The sequence below is a fragment of the Genypterus blacodes genome, unplaced genomic scaffold (assembly GCF_046128005.1).
Source record: "Genypterus blacodes isolate CSIRO-AG114 ecotype Tasmania unplaced genomic scaffold, CSIRO-AGI_Gbla_v1 ptg000067l_1, whole genome shotgun sequence".
In the NCBI taxonomy this organism is placed as follows: Eukaryota; Metazoa; Chordata; class Actinopteri; order Ophidiiformes; family Ophidiidae; genus Genypterus; species Genypterus blacodes.
Genome location: NW_027466879.1, coordinates 17,210,001 through 17,228,784, shown reverse-complemented (window position 1 = coordinate 17,228,784; position 18,784 = coordinate 17,210,001). Strand labels below are relative to the sequence as shown.

Sequence of the window (18,784 nt, the reverse complement as noted above, 5' to 3'; positions counted from 1 at the left end):
GGGGAAAAAGAAAGAGGGAAAATGAGAGAGAGAGAGAGAGAGAGAGAGAGAGAGAGAGAGAGAGAGGGAGAGAGAATTTGCTAAAAAGACATGTAACACTAGAGGTCATAGGCATCGTTATTCCTCTACTTTGCCAAGATAATTGTCAATTCACAGCAAACCTTTACAGTTGACAGGGAAATGTGAGCTCCAATAATGTGAAAAACTGAGACTTATTGTATGTTACTGCGTCTTATATGTTATCTCAGGAGCCTCCATGGAGCCGCCCAGGTTGATTCTGTGCATTACCAACCACATCGATGAAGTGAAATTGAAAGATTTAGATTTTGACCGATCGATCGGTCACGTATGAGGTGAGATGACTTTCTCAACAGGTGGTCAGATCAGTTATCATGACACATATGCAAAATGACTCAATTCTACCATCTATACATGTGACCTAAGGCATTTGGCACATAAGAGAAAACACTAACAAACTCTGGGTACTCAGCAAAGAGGCGGGGTGGATTTCAGCAGGAATACTTAACATTTAACAGCTGTAAATAAACAGCAGTGGTTTCTGTGTAACATCAATGACTGTCGTGCTGACTTGCTGCACATACAGAAGTTTAGTGTCCTAGAGCTTCTTAGGCTATAAGCAATTCCCAAGAGTGGGATCAACTGAGGTAAGAGGGATGAGCTCTCTCTCTCTCTTTCGCCCTCTCTTTGTGTGTGTGTGTGTGCATGTGTGTGTGTGTGCTGTGGAACTCAGCTCTGTTTTGTCACTGTCTTGGTTTCTCTGGGCTCATAGTGAGAAATACTTTTGGATGCAGGACGGCAGGTCGGCGGTTAGGTGGTGATTTAATCGTCTTGCACACACACATAAACATTCTTAAAATTGAATAATACTACACACAGGTTAATATGTAATAATAACATTTTGTTATACGGAGAGAAAACTCAAATAAAGTTTAAACATCTCCTAAAAAATATTTAATTAAACGGATGACTGATCACTCAAATACTATAAGACACACACACACACAGACACAAAGTTTGCCGTTGAGCGGTCAGAGTGGATCACATGCTTCCACACAAAGCCATATCTGAATATCTCTGGCTCTGTGTGTATGTGTGTGTGTGTGGATGGACAGATGGCCCTTTGTGACTCCTGACACCTGCCAGCTGCTGCTCTGCTCTTCTTCACCTCTTCTCCTCTCCTCTCACCTCTCCTCTTTCTTTCTTTTTCCAATCTTTTTGTTGGGTCCCTTCCTCCCTGCTTCTCTCAATTTGTCGGTTTGAATCCAGCGGATCAATGCGTTGAGTGGTGGAGGTTGATGTGTGTTAGGGAGCATTCAGGTGTTTCGTTCCTGCTAATCTGTGACATCACACTGACAGACAGCTGTAAACGACGGTTGGAATGAGGAAAAGACAATGTGCTGTAGTGCGTTGGTCTCCCTGCTGGTTGGCACGTGGGTTAAGACAATCACATCTACACACAAGCACACACAAGCACACACACACAGAGAGCCTGAGAAAACAACTCTGTCTGCCTGCCTGAGTGTCACTCTCACCTTCTCTATCCTCTACGTCTCTATCTTAGGACAGTTAGGTGAAGTGAAGACAGCTGTGTGTGTGTGTGTGTCTTTATGTATGTGTGATCCTAAGAGGTCAGAGGTCAAACTGTGGTTCCCAGAGTTCCACTTTGTTCCCCTCCCAACAGGAAGGGAGGGCATTGTCCATATGCTGTCTTCACTCATTCTCTCACACACAAAATCACTCAGATACATTCACAACATCATCAACAAATAGACCTACACACTGTCACTACTACAGACACATGACAGACAACTGTTTACACCACCCAAACACCAAGACACTCTCTCACACACACAGAGAGAGAGAGCAGCAGGCCAGTGCCAAAGCTGTTTAGGACAACAGTGTGACTTTTTGGGCATACACTGCAAAATGAACACACTCGCTGGTTCTTTTGTTCACTCTTTTTCCTTTACACTCTGCCAGCCAGCACCAAGTGTGAGAGTGTGCGTGCTTGTGTGCAGACAGCTGCATACAGCTGTGCCCTTGTAGTGTTTGACATCTTTTATAGCTTTCAGAAGATGCACAGGGTATCATACACAGACAAGCAGTCAGACATAAACACACACAATCGGAAGGCAGTATTCATAATTTATTGTAGCTCACACTTTGCACGGTTTAGGAGAAAAGCAGAGCAGACAGCTGTGTTCACACCCATACCGTAGAAAAGTGACACACGGTAACATAAACACGGGCAGATATATGGTGATGGTGCAGGGTCTGAGCAAGACAACACAGTGGGATGTGTTGAGGTACATAAGATCACTGATACTGAAGGAGAGTGTGTTTGCCTCAGTGGTCCAGTCAGTATGAGATGAGTTCAAGGACTAATTGTGCTTCTGCTTTTTCTGCCCAGAGGAGCCACTTGAACAGAGGGCAGGTGTAAGGTGTTAGTTGTCTGAGGTGGAGGAAGGCAAATAAGTGGCTACGGTGGCTTTGGCACAGCTCATAATGTGTCTAAACAGGGCTGAGAAGAAACAATCAATAATACAATAAATTCAATCAAACAATCAATATATACCGTATAACACTTTTCATACACTCAGGTGCAACTCAGTATGTTATGTTACAGGTGCATTCGATTGATTGAATAAATGAATAAGTAAAAAAATACACACTAAAATAATTTACAAAACAATAAAAAGGTAAAATATTAAATACTTAATACTTAATATTTATATAATATTTAACATAATTGTTAAATAATTTAAAGAGTTTATCAATAAAAACATTTCTCTCAGACCCAATGTGTATTTTAGATTTTTTTTTAAAGTCATGCCAACATGTTTAATTCCACATAACATAAACAATGGAAAAAAAGGCATGAAGCAAATGTGTATTGGAAGCTTGTAAATTCATTATTTTCCATCCTCAATCAATCAATCAACACATAAAAACGTCTCACAAATATGCACGTCATGCTGCCTTTGGTGCATAAGTGCTTCTCACACCTCCCCATCTGGACAGATCATTCCACAAGTGAGTCACACATGGGCAGGTGGCACAGGCGCAAACACACACACACACACTCACACATTCCAGAATTCCCACTGAAAAAAAAGCAGTGGCTAAAACAAATGTTGATTGTTTGCTTTGGACCTGTTGTTGTTGTTGTTGTTGTTGTCTTACTTTCCCTCAGTTGCACTTGTTGTTGGGGCAGTAATAACAATTACACTGTCTCTGGATATGCAACATCTCAAAATATGTTATGTGCTGCAGGTTTCAATAATTGTGACATCATTAACTCACTAGCACAGGAACAACAATAAGGAAAGTAATGAATCTGTGTTAATGCCCCTCTATTTTCTGATCAGTGAAAACTTGCCACTGACAAATCACTGGAAAACTCAGCTTGTACCTACTGCACTATCTCTGAAAGTGAAGAATGATGTGAAACCTATTTCAGTCAAAGTAGATGGGCGGTTGTAAAGGAATACATCATAACGCAACGCAAGGATGAAGTAAGAGGGACACAGTGGTAAGTATCATCAGAATACCACATTTGAAGGGTTTTAAATATCTAATGTGACAGATGAACACAGTCCACCACTGAAGTTACAAAGGATAAACCCAGTGTTAGGTCACATCATGTGAGGATACTGCCCCCAACTGGATACAACAGGAAGTGGTCAATCTTTAAAGTCAGAGAGCAAGTTTCATGGACAAAACAAGTCTTTGCATCTTCGGCAAACAATAAAGTCTTAAAGGTTCAATTGTTTAAACTTGAATTTAAAAATATGGAAATACAATAAATGTAAACTATAATTACAGTTCCAGGGGAGTACAGAGAATATAGTTATTCAGTGTAGGAGTGAGTAAAACAGATGAATACCTTTGATGGAGGATTCACTTTGTCAACATCAACACATTAGTATTTATGTTTCTTCTATAAAAATATTTAAGTCCTGGCCCAGTGTTGTGAGCTTTCATCAACCCATGTATTCGTATTCCAGTTCAGTTTGTCAGATCAGCCACAAGTAACACTGCCATGCAGATAGCGCCCTCTGCTGGAAATCATTTGCAAAGTAAAGCAAGACCGAGCTACTTGTACTTAATAGGCTCACAAAGTGTAACCAATGCTGATGTGTAATGTGTCACTTTTAGCAGAGCAGTGGCGAGAGAGGAAATCAACCTCTTTCACCTTTTTTTAAGCATCGTCTGAGAATGAATGTCCTCCTCTTCCTTCAAACAGCCACTCCTGAAACCTGCCCAGCACAGACACCGGCTACTGACAGCTGAGCAGCTCAACTGGATGTTCAAATGATAAACATACTGCACCATCACATCATGATTTCTTACCAAACCAGATGAAAACAGACATGAATCTGCATTCAGTAGTAAATGTGAGAGCACACTGAGGTGCATTTCTGCCTTGCCACTGCTGATTGAAATATTACACATTTATTAAATGGATTGAAAACAATGCAGAATTCAAAAATAATGTGGCCAAAGTTTGAAGCACAACTAAATCCAACTTCTCTTCATTTCACAGCTTTGCTGCAAATCTCCCCGATGGCATCTTCCAGTCTCTTTACTGATTCTGTCACCAGTCGGAAACTTTCATGGAAGCTGCCCATCCCCTCTCTGACCCATGCTGCCTGGAGCTCTGTGACCCATTCCTGGATCCCATTCAGCTGCTTCAGTACCTCCTTCTGCTCCTCCAGTTCAGCGAGCAGAGCCTGTCTAGCACACACTTCTGCTTCATAGGCTCCCTGGAGATCTGCGATTGAAGACTCCAGTCTCAACAGCTCCTGCAAGGAATGGAAACACAATCAAAAGCAGAGATGTCAAACATTTTCTCTGCCTCCCGAAAACACAAACAAAATACAGTATATTTGAATAAAAGCATTACAGCAGAGATGTTCAAATTCATTCAAAGTGTTAATTCATTTGTTGTGTACCGACTGAGGGCTCTCTCAGAATGTTGCATTCATGTGCCAACTCAAAAATTGGGAAAATTAGGTGTCAGATGCTTTCTATGGTACAACAACACCTACAGTGGTTTATAATTCCATTCTTTTATGTATTTACTATTACAAATTAGTTCTTTAATAGCAGTTGTCTGGTGGTGTTTGAATGATGTACATCTATTCCATTTTGTTCTAACATGATACAATATTTACTTGGTCATCTCCTTGAACCTACCTGAACGTCTTGAGGGTAGTTGCGGTGTTGCTGGTTTTCGGGTAGAAGCACATTCGTCGGCACGGAGAGGCAGCGGTTGACCAGCAGCGGTCCCATCCGCTGTGATATCTGCTTGAAGCGCTCGTCCAGGAACAGCTGCAGTTTGCGGGTACACTCCCTGGCCTGGGAGCGGAGACGCTCCTCGTCCGCCTCGCTGCTCTTCAAGTGTCTCACACACACCTTCTCCACTACCACTAACATTTCGCACAGACAGTCCTGAAACGCGCTGTAAATCCTTAGCATGCACGTGTCCGGAGTGAAGCCAAAGAACTGCGCCTCATACAGGTTCGAGTTGGGCTGTAAGCTATCCGCCTCGTCAAGGAGTCCTTCGCGGGCAGCCATCTCAGTTTCTCCCTCCGTTTCCCGCGCCATGTTTAACTGCCGAAGACGCAATGACGTACGACGTTGAGCTGTGCCGCTCCCCCTTTTATGAAGGAGGGAGCATGCGCGCGCCTTCACTTCCTGCACTGCCCCACTTCTCTCTTAAACCACTCTGTGTTGTTAGCGGCTTTTCGCGTCTACACGTGCACTGATTCCTATGTGAATTCCTCTTTCCGGGACTCATTTATAAGCTCCGCTCAGCTTTGCCACAGAGGTAAAGCCACCATCTTTGATATGTGCCCGGTCCCCGCGGACCTGCGCAGCCGCCCGCCCGGCGGGGGCAGAGGTTATGGCTGGAAGTTTTAGCCTGGTTTCCTCCTGTTAGCACGCTAACGTTAGCTAGCCTCTGCGTCCACTTTTTGTTGTTGTGTTGCTAACATTCGCTAGCTAGCAACCGTACTTGGTCAACCTCACTAGCACAATAGAGTTAGTCAAACGCAGTGGGATAGTTAGGTATACATATGCGCATCTTTGTGTGGACCTAAACTGCGTATTTTCCCCGTGTTGTCTCCTCGGCAGGTATATAGCCATATAAGCCAACAACCATGGGGGCTTATCTGTCGCAACCCAGCACGACCAAGACCTCTTCTGATGGCGGCAACAGCAGCATGAGCTACGGCTTCTCTGCCATGCAGGGCTGGCGTGTGTCCATGGAGGTGAGACATAAAAGTGAATGATCCACACGCAGCCAGGGAGCTTTTGATGTGACGTGTACGGAGAGAGAGAGAAAATGTCCTAAATTGTAAATGGCGCGATAAAGTGTCGATTTCTCTCTGACTCCCTTTGCGACAGTCGATGTACAGTGCAGCTGACAGCTCCTTTCTAAGGAGGATGAAGGGCTTCGATGTAGTGCACTTCTGCACATCAGGGGTTCTGGTCATTCTCTCGATGAGTAAATCGAATATACTGTGTATTGCCTTTTTATCAGTATTCATAAGTCACCATATGATGCAGATGCCACTCCTGTAATATGAAAACAAAAGTAAAAATATGAACATGTGCAATCATCATGACGCAAAAGTCATTACATTTGACTTGAATGTATGTATTTAGTAAACTGGTGCAAACATTATGGGCAATGTTAATTTAGTTCCAGATGTACCTTCCTAAATATATACATATATATTTGTAATTGGAATATTTGTATGAATTTGTGATTTTATGCTGTTTGTTTCTGTTTCCTAGGATGCTCACAATTGTATCCCTGAGTTTGATGATGAGACGGCCATGTTTGCTGTGTATGATGGACATGGAGGTAACAACGTCTCACATTTCTGCTGTCTTTCAGGCTATTAACCTGCCGCTGTCCAATACTTAGCTCTACTTCTTGACTCGGGCAACCATTTTTGTTACTAACGGTGAACATTATCACATCATATTAATATAAAATACTTTTCCAAACATCCTGGTTTCTCCTGAAGACTTCAGACGTTGTGTATACATACACCACACTGTGCTGAGCATTGACCACATTTTCTTCTTTGTAGGTGAGGAAGTGGCCCTGTATTGTTCAAAGTACCTTCCTGACACAATAAAAGAGCAGAAGACTTACAAAGATGGCAAACTGCAAAAGGTGAAAAGCTGCACAGGCCACAGCATTGCCTGGCTGTTTGTTTCTTCTTTTAATGGTGCAAAGATCATGATGTGCACAGTGTGTACAGCGTGGGGACAAATGAGTTAAGGTGTGTGTCGGTAGGATAGATCCGTCCAAAGACAATCATTCACGCCAGAATATCTAAAGCAATGAAAGTAGTGCAATTGTAGAGTAAGTTTGGGCTAAAATAAAAGTTTTAAGCACTAACTCATCAAGGAAAAAGTGAAGTCTGCACACTCTTCCTTCCCTCAAACATTACTAATATAAGCAGTGTGTGGCAGACAGGTTCTGCTCGCTGAGCTGGAGGAGTAGAAGGAGGTAGTGGATCAATATTAATATTCAACAGGACAATATCATTAGTTCACTTTCTGATACAGTTGAACAAACAAAAGTGATGTCATTTCAGCCTGAACAGCTGTTAAGGTCTCTTCACTTTCTCAGGTATTATTCCAATAACTACATGCACATAATATATATATAGTAAGTAGTTATATGATATATAGGATATGAGGTATATAATTACACGAGGCTACTACCTTTCACATCATTTGGTTCACCTTGGAGCGTAGTAAAGACAGCAGAACCTTTAGCTGTGGCTCAGACATGCCCTGAGCTTGTGTTGCAGGTGTGAATCACACTATCCTTGAAATAAAATTGTGTGCATGGTCTTTGTCAGGCTCTGGAAGATGCCTTCCTGGCCATCGACAGCAGAATGACCACCGAGGAAGTTATCAAAGAGCTGGTCCAGATCGCTGGGCGTCCCACTGAAGAGCCGCCTAGTGAAAAGGTGGCAGATGAGGATGACTGTGAGTGCAGCCCACCACCAGCAACATTTCCACACAGTGTGGTTTAATGAACATCAGGCCCTGGTCATGTCTTCTATAACACCTCATATTGGTATCTAGCATGATGAATAATAATACATACAGGAGACATATTTAACTTAAACAAGTCAGCATTGTTCCATTAGAGTTTGTGAAGTTTGTTGACTGTAAAATCCTGAATGACCCCCTCGCTGAGTCTCCCTGTGCATGAAGCTCCCCTCTAACATCTCTCTGCCCTCCTGTTTCTCCTCCTTTGTTCAGTGGACACAGAGGAAGCAGCTTTGCTCCATGAGGAGGCCACGATGACCATAGAGGAGCTGCTAGTGCGGTATGGCCAGAACCGCAACGCTGTCAAGCACGCTGCTGCCATCAGGTACTTTAACCCATGAGTCCTTATCTCAACCATACAAGATCAACTGGTGACATGTGGATAATTCCTCATAAACATTGCTCTGGATTCTTGCAGGATCTTAAAGGATTTCTGTGCTAATGAGCTGTTTGACCCCATTGTTTCCTTGTTTCTAACCGTAGTGCGGCAGCTAAGAAGGCATCCTGTTCGAACAGTGAGGCCTCTGATGACAAAAAGGAAGAAGAGAAAAAGGACGAGCTCAATGGAGAGGTGGAAGAGGAGAGCAATGGCCAAGCTAAGGGTGAACGAGCAGCTGCTGGTTCCAAGTTGCGAGCTTGTCGGAGAGCCGGAGGAGGAGGTGCAGCAGCAGCAGCAGCTGAGGGCTCCTCTGCAGGTAAGGAGCTAAAAGTATATTTGCAAGAGGAAAGTTGCACCACTGAGGTCGGACAACTCCTCCTATGTTCTCTGCTTCTGTTTTTGTCTTCTCCTGTCCAACATCTGGTCTTCTCCACAGCAGCAGCAGCAGAAGGAGGCAGCGGTGGAGGCTCTGGAAGCTCCAATGGCAAAGAAAAGGCTGGCAAAGCAGAAGGAGATGCTGGCCCCTCCTGCTCGTCCTTGGCTTCCAAAGCCCCGGGAGATACCAAGTCCAGGTTCTTTGAAGACAGCGAGGAGTCTGAGGAAGGAGAGGAGGAGGAGGGCAGCGAGGAAGAGGTGGGAGCAGGAAGCCAGGGTTTTAGGGCTTATTGAATTAGATGGACCAACAATTGTCGCACCATTTCAAATTATTCAAAGTCTGACTTTATTGTTATGACGGACAATACAGAGGTGCATTTGTTTGAATAACTTATAAACACGTCTTATGTATTTTTAGGATGGAAGTGGAGAGGAAGGCGACAGCAGTGAGATGGAGGAAGAGGAGGACACTGAAGAAGGAGAGGAAGACTCTGAGGATGAAGATGAGGAGGAAATGTGTCTACCCGGAATGGATGGCAAGGAGGAGGTCTGTAAATCAGCGTTAAATGAAAGCCTCCAACAGACTATTATGGGATGTCACAGATGACTTGTGATCCTAAAATAGTTGTAACGCGTCAGTTATGACAAACGCACTCTTGGCACATCAGAAATGGCAGCCATTGAATCCATTAACAACCCTTTCAGCTGGATGGCAAAAGCATAACTGTGTGTTTGTGTGGCGTCTCCGTTTACAGCCCGGCTCCGACAGCGGCACCACAGCTGTAGTGGCTCTGATCCGGGGGAAGCAGCTAATTGTGGCTAATGCTGGAGACTCTCGCTGTGTGGTGTCTGAGCGCGGTAGGTTTGAAACATTTCACATATAGACTAAGATTTTATTGGCTCTAAAAAAAATGTAATCAAAGTAAACCTCAGACTCTCTATAATAGATCAAACGTAGTTCTCTACGTTTGATCTATTGTTGTTCTCTACCGTGGCACCGTCATCTTAATGTTCAACAGCTAATAAGCAACGTTGTGTTTAAGTTGTTTGTATTGGAGGCTTTGCAGTCATTCTCAGGTGGTTAATGTAAAGTTCCCTCCCCATGTGCCTGCAGGCAAGGCTGTTGACATGTCGTACGACCACAAGCCAGAAGATGAGGTGGAACTCGCTCGCATTAAGAACGCTGGGGGGAAAGTCACAATAGATGGAAGAGTCAATGGTGGACTGAACCTCTCCAGAGCTATAGGTGTGTGTGTGTGTGTTTCCTGTATAACTACAACAATCATGAATACATGAACCCATTCTTGAAATGTTGGGATCATCATAAGTGGGTTCCCCTCTTACGTGATGATCTGGTGTGGACCAAGAATGACCTCTCAACCACATGCTGATGTTGTTGGTTCCCTGTCAGGTGACCACTTCTACAAGAGGAACAAGGTTCTGCCCCCAGAGGAGCAGATGATTTCTGCCATGCCAGATGTCAAAGTCCTGACGCTAAATGAAGACAACGACTTCATGGTCATTGCCTGTGATGGCATCTGGTGGGTGGCAGCATGACGCAAGAATTGAATTCTATTTTAAGATTGATTGGCAGGTGTATTGCTTCATTGTGCTCACTAGATAATATAAATGGATAACAATATATCAACACACTCGTCCACAATTTGCAGGACAGCCACTCTAAATGTGCCAAGAAAGACTGAATCTGCTTTCACACGGTCCTTTCCAGAACACTGCTCATCCCTGTCACTGTCATTCTGAGGCCAGACTCGGCTGCACCGGCCCTCAGGAACTGCTTGAGAAAAACACTTGACCATTTGTGAGTGTAGCTCGTGTGTGTGTGTAGTGTAGTTGCTGTATCACTCAGCACTGTGCTGTACTCGCGTTAAAAACTCCTAAGCCCCTGCAGCCAGCGTACGCTAATTCAATGGGATTTGCGTAGATATACAAGTAGACATGAGGAGTAACATCAAGAACAGGTTACAGAAATGAAGTCACATGAATTCATTAGACATGTTAGCGTGCAGTAGTGTACTTTAGTTCTAGTATAGTGTCATTTAGGGCCCGGTTGCAGGCGGGTGTAAACGGGTATAGACAAATGTGTTCAGTTCTATTTTGTACTGGCCAGAATTCTTGCAGCAGGATTTCGAATCAGCCGAAAGCCACAGGATTGAAACCTGAGGATCATCCCACGTCGTGGGTCCTGTATTAGATTTAAAATTGCCACTAGCAACAACACAGCATATGACCTGGACCAATTTAGCACAGTAGCAGAGAGAGAAGGTTCCACGTCAACGGTGTCAAACACTGGAATAGAGGTAGATGGCCTGCTGAGTCTTTAGTGCATTGTCTCAATACTGTAGATCATCGCTTCCTTCGCTTCCAGACTTTTCCTCTCTTTGGCGTTCCTCTCCAGCCTCACCCAGCATCCGTGGCCTTTGTCAAACCCCTTACCTGTCCTTTGTGTTCCCATCTGTGTGCAGGAATGTGTTGAGCAGCCAGGAGGTGGTGGACTTCATCAGTGAGAGGATGAAACCAGACCAGAGTGGCAAAATCAGACCCCTCTCCTCCATAGTGCAAGAGGTCAGAGCTCCTAATACTAATATATGTTTGTACTTACTACTGGATTGGTACTTCAACACCATAACAATACAACATTCTAATCCACTGCAGTAAGCATTGTCTCTTTAAGGTCTAAGGGCAACGTCAGTAAGTTTTGTTCACGTCCACTTTTGTTCTACTGTATTGGCCCCAGGGTCAAATAACGAGTGAATATTGGTGAGCTAAGCCGTTGCCATCTTGGCGTTGGCATACGAGAGTGTCTCTCCCCTTTCATACTTGCAGCCAAGGGCAACAGGACAATAGCTGCAAACAACTGTGGTCTCCCTTAACGCTGAAATTCCTGGTCAGGTAGGAGGCGGACATTCTCACATACCTCCTCACCGCCTGTGTGAAAGGGGATAAAGATAAAGGCTTCTTCTCGTCTTCTCGTCCCTGTCCAGTGTGGTCGAGCGTAGAAGAAGCAATCTGCAGCTTCAACACTCACATATTTGCATTATACCCACTTCAGTTTGCAGTTGTATTTGCCGTCTTCTCTGTAGGTGGTAGCCTGTATGGGAGGCAGGACTTTGGTTGTCAAAATCATCCTGACCGGCTAAATTGATCAGTAATCAGTTCAACATGAATCAACCCTTGTGCATGCGTCTGTACATTTTGTGCCCCGGCAGCTGTTGGACCACTGTTTGGCTCCCGACACCTCTGGAGATGGAACAGGATGCGACAACATGACCTGTATCATTATCACCTTCCGGCCACACCCCTCCCCCGATCAGAGCCAGCCGGACGACCCCAAGAAGAGGAAGCTCCAAGAGGAGGAAGAGGCGGTCGAGTCAGGGGAAAACGGAAAAGACAGCAAAAAGGCTAAAAATGACTAAAGGGCGGACAAAGTGTACCAGAGGGAGCAGCCGGTCTCAAGCTGCCCCCGGAAACTCCAGAGACGCATTCTGTTTAAAATTAGTCCCTTACCTCACAATCGTCAAGTCCAACATAAAAACAGAGTTCACAAATATAGCTGTGTTCAAAGATTAATTGAACAGTGATCATACCTACAATGTCCCCCACGATTTTTGGTGTTGTTGGAAAGAGGCTGGACTCACTTTTCTTTCCTTAAACCCGGAGGAGGCAGACTTGCCAAACAGCACGTCATTTCATTACTCATTTCATTTGTCATTAGAAGGAAGATGCAGGTGGAAATGTAGACGGTCATTTGCGCTTTATTAAATATGCACGTTGCAAGCGAGTAATACTTTCCCGCGCTGCACTCTGTTGGTGTTATTGTGCCATACAAACCGTGAATTCTGTTCACCGGCACCATTTTGCATCATCAAAGTAATTGAACCCCTCTTCGGTAAACACTGATCAGAAGGAAGAGTGCGGGAAGATGCAGCTCCTGAGAAGTCAGATTTGAAATGAAAAGGAGTGCTCGTCCAGCGTCTCTCTCTCTCTCACTCGCTCTCTCTCGCTGCATGTGCTTTTCTACAGGCAGTTTGTGAGAGATGATTCCCAAAAGAAGGAACTGAAGGATTGTGGGTTCTTGTCCAATTTCTCTAGTTTGCCATTTTGCTCTTTTGCCTCCCATATCCACCCTTTCACAAGCGTTTCATTCTGCCCACATAACATGCATCGATTAACAGTAGAGAGCCACAGTCCCGTCTTTCTCTCCATTCCTGCTTTGCGTCTTTTCCTGTCTTAAATTTTGGGTTTTGGAAACTAGTGGGCTCGTCGTTGCTTCATAATAGGTCACATTGGACTGACCTCAGACGGAGGTCAACCTGGCGTGTCTATGGCCATCTAGAGTGCATGTGATTGGAATGTTCCCTTTACAGCAGGTATGCGTCCTCTCTCCACTCCTTTGACTCTGTGTGTCCATTGTTACACCTGCTAAAGATTCTCTGGAATGTAATGTGTTTAAAGTAGAGTGATTCCACTCCAATCCATTTCTGTTTTTGTTCCATCTGACAGTTTTGTTTTAAACAAACCCTTCTGTGAGCACATTCTGAAAAGATTAGACTTTGGACTGGAAACGAAGCACCAAGTTATTTGAGTGGAAATATGATTTGAAGTCCAGCACACCAAGGCAATTAGAGTTTGGATTGTTTTTCTGTATTTGCTGAAGGCTCATTTACATCATGTGTAACTGGTATGTTTGTTTCAAGTGTACTATTTTGTCACCTTGCCCTTTTTTCTGTACATAGTTTTTTCAATACTTGTAATTGAAGAAAAAGAAAATGCATTTTCTTTGTAATTGTGAGTCAATGTGACATTTTGGTGCATACACTTTTGACACCAGTATGTAAGTAAATACAAATACATTTTTAAAATAATGAGACCACAGTATCCCTGCCTGTTTTTTTTAGAGCTCATAAGTGCGCCTTTTCTTTTTTAGGCTTTAAAGAATTCTGTTGTAGAGTAGCCGGGTACTTGCATTAATGCTTCTGGGTGTTTTTAGGAAATGCGACAACACAGCTTTATGTCTTACGCTCAGTGAGAGTAAGACACCTCACTTTTGGCTCTGGACACTACAGCCATGTATTAACTTTAACTTAAAATTTTCTCACTCCGAAAAAAAGATAAATTGTCCCTCTACATCACACAGTTCAACACTTTTCAATGTGATTTAATATAAAATGGCTGTAATCTCAATATCTGTACCTAAATGGTATATTCAGTCAGAATCATCTTAAAACGCCACCATATTCAAACATTTAACTAATAGATATCATCTGTAGCTTCCATAATTGAGCCTTAATTAGAGGAACTTTACAGTATTCATGTCAATTCTAATATGTTGGTGTCACGTTGTTGGCCACATCCTGTGTGTGCACAAACATGCCTGTAGATGGCAGCAAAGACATTTGGGATGACTACGCCGCTGATTACATTGATTCTGATCCAAGAAAACCTCATCTAGCAGAGGGATGTAACCATGTCACCCTCTGCCCTTTATGCCACATGACTGCCGCCCCAAACACAAAGAAGCAACTGATTAGTTGTACAGTATTTCATATTTCAACAGAAGCATGAGGGGACATCAACATCTGGCCTGTGTGTTCCTCTCTGCTCTCCAAAGATCGCTGACATTAAAGGAACAATAGAAAACAACAAGGGAAACACTCTGTCCTTGAAATCTAAAAATGTCATTGTACAACCACCCACCCACCCACTCCCACACGCACACACATACACACACAGGATGTTTTTTGTTATGGAAGTGTAGAGCAGCAGCTTCAGTGATCGAGAAGACATACCTCCACCAAGGCAGAGTAGTCCTGTGCACATTTTCACCAAGTTTAGTTGCTGCAGCCGATTCATTCTCGAGCCACAACCATTCCACTTTGACAGCCAGTTATAGCAAAACAGTAAGGACATTTTACAACAATTAACACAAGGAATTTTAATTATATTGCTTACAGTTAAAGGCCAAAACTTAAAAGCCGTAAACACAGCGCCACCATCAGGATGACCAGCACAGAATTGTGTACATTGTCTCTCCTGCATCGTGTCCAACCTGCCCAACAAGTTTCACTGAAATCTGTCAATAATGTTTTCCTGCTAACAGACAGACAGACAGACAGACAGACAGACAGACAGACAGAAAGACAGACAGAGGCTTAGGGAGATTATACTGAGTGAATGTGACTTAGTGTCCCTGGTTGAGTACTAAAATATAATTTATAAGTATCCTATTTTCTTCTCTTTCCACAGCTGCAGGTCCTGGCTCATCTACCAGAAATGTGATTTTGATTTCTAAACAAATCTTTTACTAGTAAGGTGACATTTGGATATTTGTCCTATGGTGAGGCTGTGATAGGTTGCTGTTACATATACACACTCACTGCACTAACTATATAGATCTTTGTAAAAGTCTACTAGTATAGATCTGAATAGTGTCCTTGTCCAGTTTGCTGTGTGTGTGTTGGGGGCGCTGCATATGTCTCCAGGCTCTTAAACTTGACTGATGACTGTGGAAGGGAACCGCAGGAGTCCAGCTAGCCCAGTAGTTATTGTACAGCCTGTGTGTGTGTGTGTGTGTGTGTGTGTGTGTGTGTGTGTGTGTGCGTGTGTGTGTGTGTGTGTGTGCGTGCGTGCGTGTGTGCGTGTGTGTGCGCACGCTGTCTAGCCAACAGGTCTTATATAGAACGTTTGACCACAAGAGCAAACTGGAGGCAAACACTGTAGGCATTCATCAAGACACGTAGTCTCTCTCAATCCCTCGCTCTCTCCTCAAACTGACTTCACATTGCACAAAGTTGAGCATTATTCCTACACACAGCACACACACACATACGCACACACATCCACATTATAGAGGTCATACTTTTGGAGGTAAAGATCCAGTTTATATAATGAAACCGTTTGTCATAAGCAGGCACATCTAACCTGGATTCTCATTATTAATGCTTGCATCAGAAGAAGTCTCTAATTGTGACATTTCAGTTACTAAAAATGCATCAGGTTTTTATGATTTCACAAACGCAATATATAAGTCATATATAACCGCTTACAGTAATACAGGAACATGGACGACACGGTGGTTACATCCGTACGTATTCACTAACTCACACACTAAAGCCATCCCCCACACACAAACACACGCAATCAGAGTGGAAATGTGAAGTTGTCACAGTCAGCTGTTCTTCTGCCGGCAGGATATGCCAGCTTGTCAGTTCCAGGCACATCCTCTGTGTGTGTGTGTGTGTGTGTGTGTGTGTGTGTGTGTGTGTGTGTGTGTGTGTGTGTGTGTGTGTGTGTGTGTGTGCGTGCGTGTGTGTGTGTGTTTTGCTGGTGAGTATGGTGGACAAAGTACCTCGAAGCCTTGAGTAAAATTCGATATATCTCATTAAAAAATGACTTTATTGCAAGTAAAATCTGTCTGTTATAAAGTCAAAGTGATGCATTCGAATCATTTTGTTTCAACAATTTAAAACAAATAAAAAACTTAACTAATAAAGCTTTTATGGTGATTTCATCAACAATACATTGGTCCGAATTCATCAGTCATGCATACGAACACATGTGAGGTTATCTTGTGTATCTAGTTGTGGTCGGTTGAGTGGAACGTTCCTGGACAAACCTTCAGTACAGGAAAACAGGAAATCGCTCCATCTCTTTCCTACTATTCCGGTCTTCTCTTTCACCTCTCCTCTGTCTCTTTTTCCCTCCATGCCCTTCCTCTGCACCTCTCTTCTTCCCTCTGTTCCCTCAGTACAACAAAAGTGCCGTCTCTACGTGCTTTGCCCTAACAAGCACACTGATCATAGACTTTATGGATTATACTTGTTTATCAAGCAGTATTGTCTTGCAATAGCCACTATATTTAAGGCATTATCACTTTATATGGACACACACACACAAAAACAGGTCAGTACTCGTATATACCTGCTAGTGTATAAGCATGTATACAGGTGCACTAATAAAGCCTACAAACTGAATAAAAGCATAGACTTGTTGAATTGTGCCTTGAGATAACGTTTGTTGTGATTTGCCGCTATATAAATAAAGTTGAATTGAGTTGAGTTGAATGCAGACAAAGATCGGATGTATGCAGACATACAGTATGCGAGTAGGTAAACACACACGCATAACCGTTCCTTTGTGACTGTCGTTCTTTGGTGTTTACTCTGCATGTTTACTCTTCTTCATCCACAGCGAGACTTCCGCCCTCGCTCGCTCCCTCACAGTTCTTTGTCTTTCTTGTCTTGTCCTGTACGATCCTAAGTGTTATAGCCTTTTGAAGGAGGTGAAGGAGGCAGAATCAGTAGAAGTCACCTGTTATATTGTGCACCCTGGGTCTGGGGGCTATATTGTGCCACTTTCTTTCTATTTGAGCTTTATATGTTTATCACTCTTGTCATTTTGGCTGCACAACAGAACTCTGGTGCATTATACAGTAAATCTTGAGTGTGGAGGCACAGTCAGTATAAAGTATAAATAGCTTCATTGTGTGCTTGCATGTGTTTATTGGAGTGTTGGGTATCATTAAAGTGTGGTCAAATATAATGTTGACGTTCCGCTGTCACATGCATCATGGAAGGGAGGGACAGTTTCTCATCATAACTGACATTAACTACGGATATGGTTGACAACCGCCACGCATTTCCTGTGTTCGTTGGAATCGTTGATTGGTTGCTGCACGTCTTCAAGAAATAAAACAATGAGAAATATCTACTAGTCTGGCTTTAACTTGGCTCATAATTCAAACTCATCAATTCAGCACATCAATTATAGCTGGATAGCAACGACAAATATGTACAAGTCAGTCGTTCACTACAGTAACCAAACTCTTTCTATTACCAGAGATCAACCCGTACGTTAACACTCCTTTTCTCTTTCCTCTGGTTGCAATTGAAAGTGTTCATACTGCTAATGTGCTCGGAAAAAATATTCCTGCAGTTCTTCACAAAACTTCCTGACCTCGTTTAGCTTTTTAAACTGGGAAAGCCTCACATTGACACCGCCAGATCACGCAAGACAAACAAGCAATCGGGCCCATGAAAATAAGTCCAGAATAAGTGACCGCCGACCAAAAGTAGCCCAGAGTCAAAGCCCAGTTAATCTTTTCTGGGGGAAGCAGAGAGGACAATAGCTTGATCTCATTCATATATTTTGGGATATCAAAAAGGTAAGCAAGTTGATGAATAAAAAAAAAACATTTCCAAAAGGCCATCTAGGCCTAAATCAACGTGAAAGAAAGTGTTATGTAGTTTCTTGTCTTGTTATCAGGTCCTTTCTTCTTTAAAAAAATCACACACACACACTAACTTTACTTCTCTTTCCTGCCTTGCTTCTGTTTGCTTTGCAACCAAGAATCTGTGCGTCTCATTGTTTAAGCATCGTGTCTCAGTTTTCACCCATCCAGCTGTTTTTGTTTCCTGCAGTGTAATGAGCATTGCAGCCTCACAGAGCCCAAAGACTTTAACTCGTCTTACTGTGGAAATAAACTTATTGCAGATTCTTATATTCATCTTGTGATCCCAGCAATGCGTCTCTACCCCACGGCTGGATCATCTTGTGACCTGCTGTCCCTCTAACACACAAACTCTGTGGTCCTTATGTCGCACGCAGCTCTTAATCATATGAACACTCGGCTAATTATAGGGTTCTTTTCAACAACAGTAAAAGGGCAAAACAAGTCCAAATGAAACTGGTCCAGTCCAATTACAACAAAACCTCAGCTGTGTTGAAATAACGTGTTGAGCTTTCAACTGGTCCAAGGATTGAATTTGTCAACTCTGTGGCACAAAAGATGATGGAACACATTATATTTCTCTCTGAAAAGCAGCAGCATTGAGACAGTTATTAGGAGCAGATTTGACTTTCTAGACTAGATTAGAGTTTGTATGAAGACTCAAATGTTTCATGATA

General features: G+C 43.1%; 2 protein-coding genes across 4 annotated transcripts; one reads left to right on the top strand and one right to left on the bottom strand.

Moving 5' to 3' along the window:
* Positions 1–2,166: 2,166 nt before the first annotated feature.
* Positions 2,167–5,632, bottom strand: mis12 (MIS12 kinetochore complex component). The gene is made up of 2 exons (XM_076155649.1): positions 5,221–5,632; positions 2,167–4,826 (listed from the first exon to the last, which is right to left on the bottom strand). Exons 1-2 carry the CDS (start codon positions 5,629–5,631, stop codon positions 4,557–4,559), a joined length of 681 nt encoding a protein of 226 aa, XP_076011764.1. The 5' UTR covers position 5,632; the 3' UTR covers positions 2,167–4,556.
* Positions 5,633–5,713: 81 nt separating this feature from the next.
* ppm1g (protein phosphatase, Mg2+/Mn2+ dependent, 1G) lies at positions 5,714–13,748 on the top strand. 3 transcript variants are annotated; one of them, XM_076155648.1, is made up of 14 exons: positions 5,714–5,854; positions 6,160–6,296; positions 6,826–6,895; positions 7,128–7,213; positions 7,911–8,040; positions 8,320–8,431; positions 8,590–8,801; positions 8,925–9,118; positions 9,279–9,407; positions 9,616–9,718; positions 9,975–10,106; positions 10,272–10,401; positions 11,344–11,443; positions 12,088–13,748. In XM_076155648.1, exons 2-14 carry the CDS (start codon positions 6,186–6,188, stop codon positions 12,292–12,294), a joined length of 1,716 nt encoding a protein of 571 aa, XP_076011763.1. In that variant the 5' UTR covers positions 5,714–5,854; positions 6,160–6,185; the 3' UTR covers positions 12,295–13,748. The 3 variants fall into 3 exon arrangements, with proteins under 3 accessions (XP_076011763.1, XP_076011762.1, XP_076011761.1); XM_076155647.1 differs by having other exon boundaries at positions 8,922–9,118; XM_076155646.1 differs by having other exon boundaries at positions 8,919–9,118.
* The last annotated feature ends 5,036 nt before the right edge of the window (positions 13,749–18,784 follow it).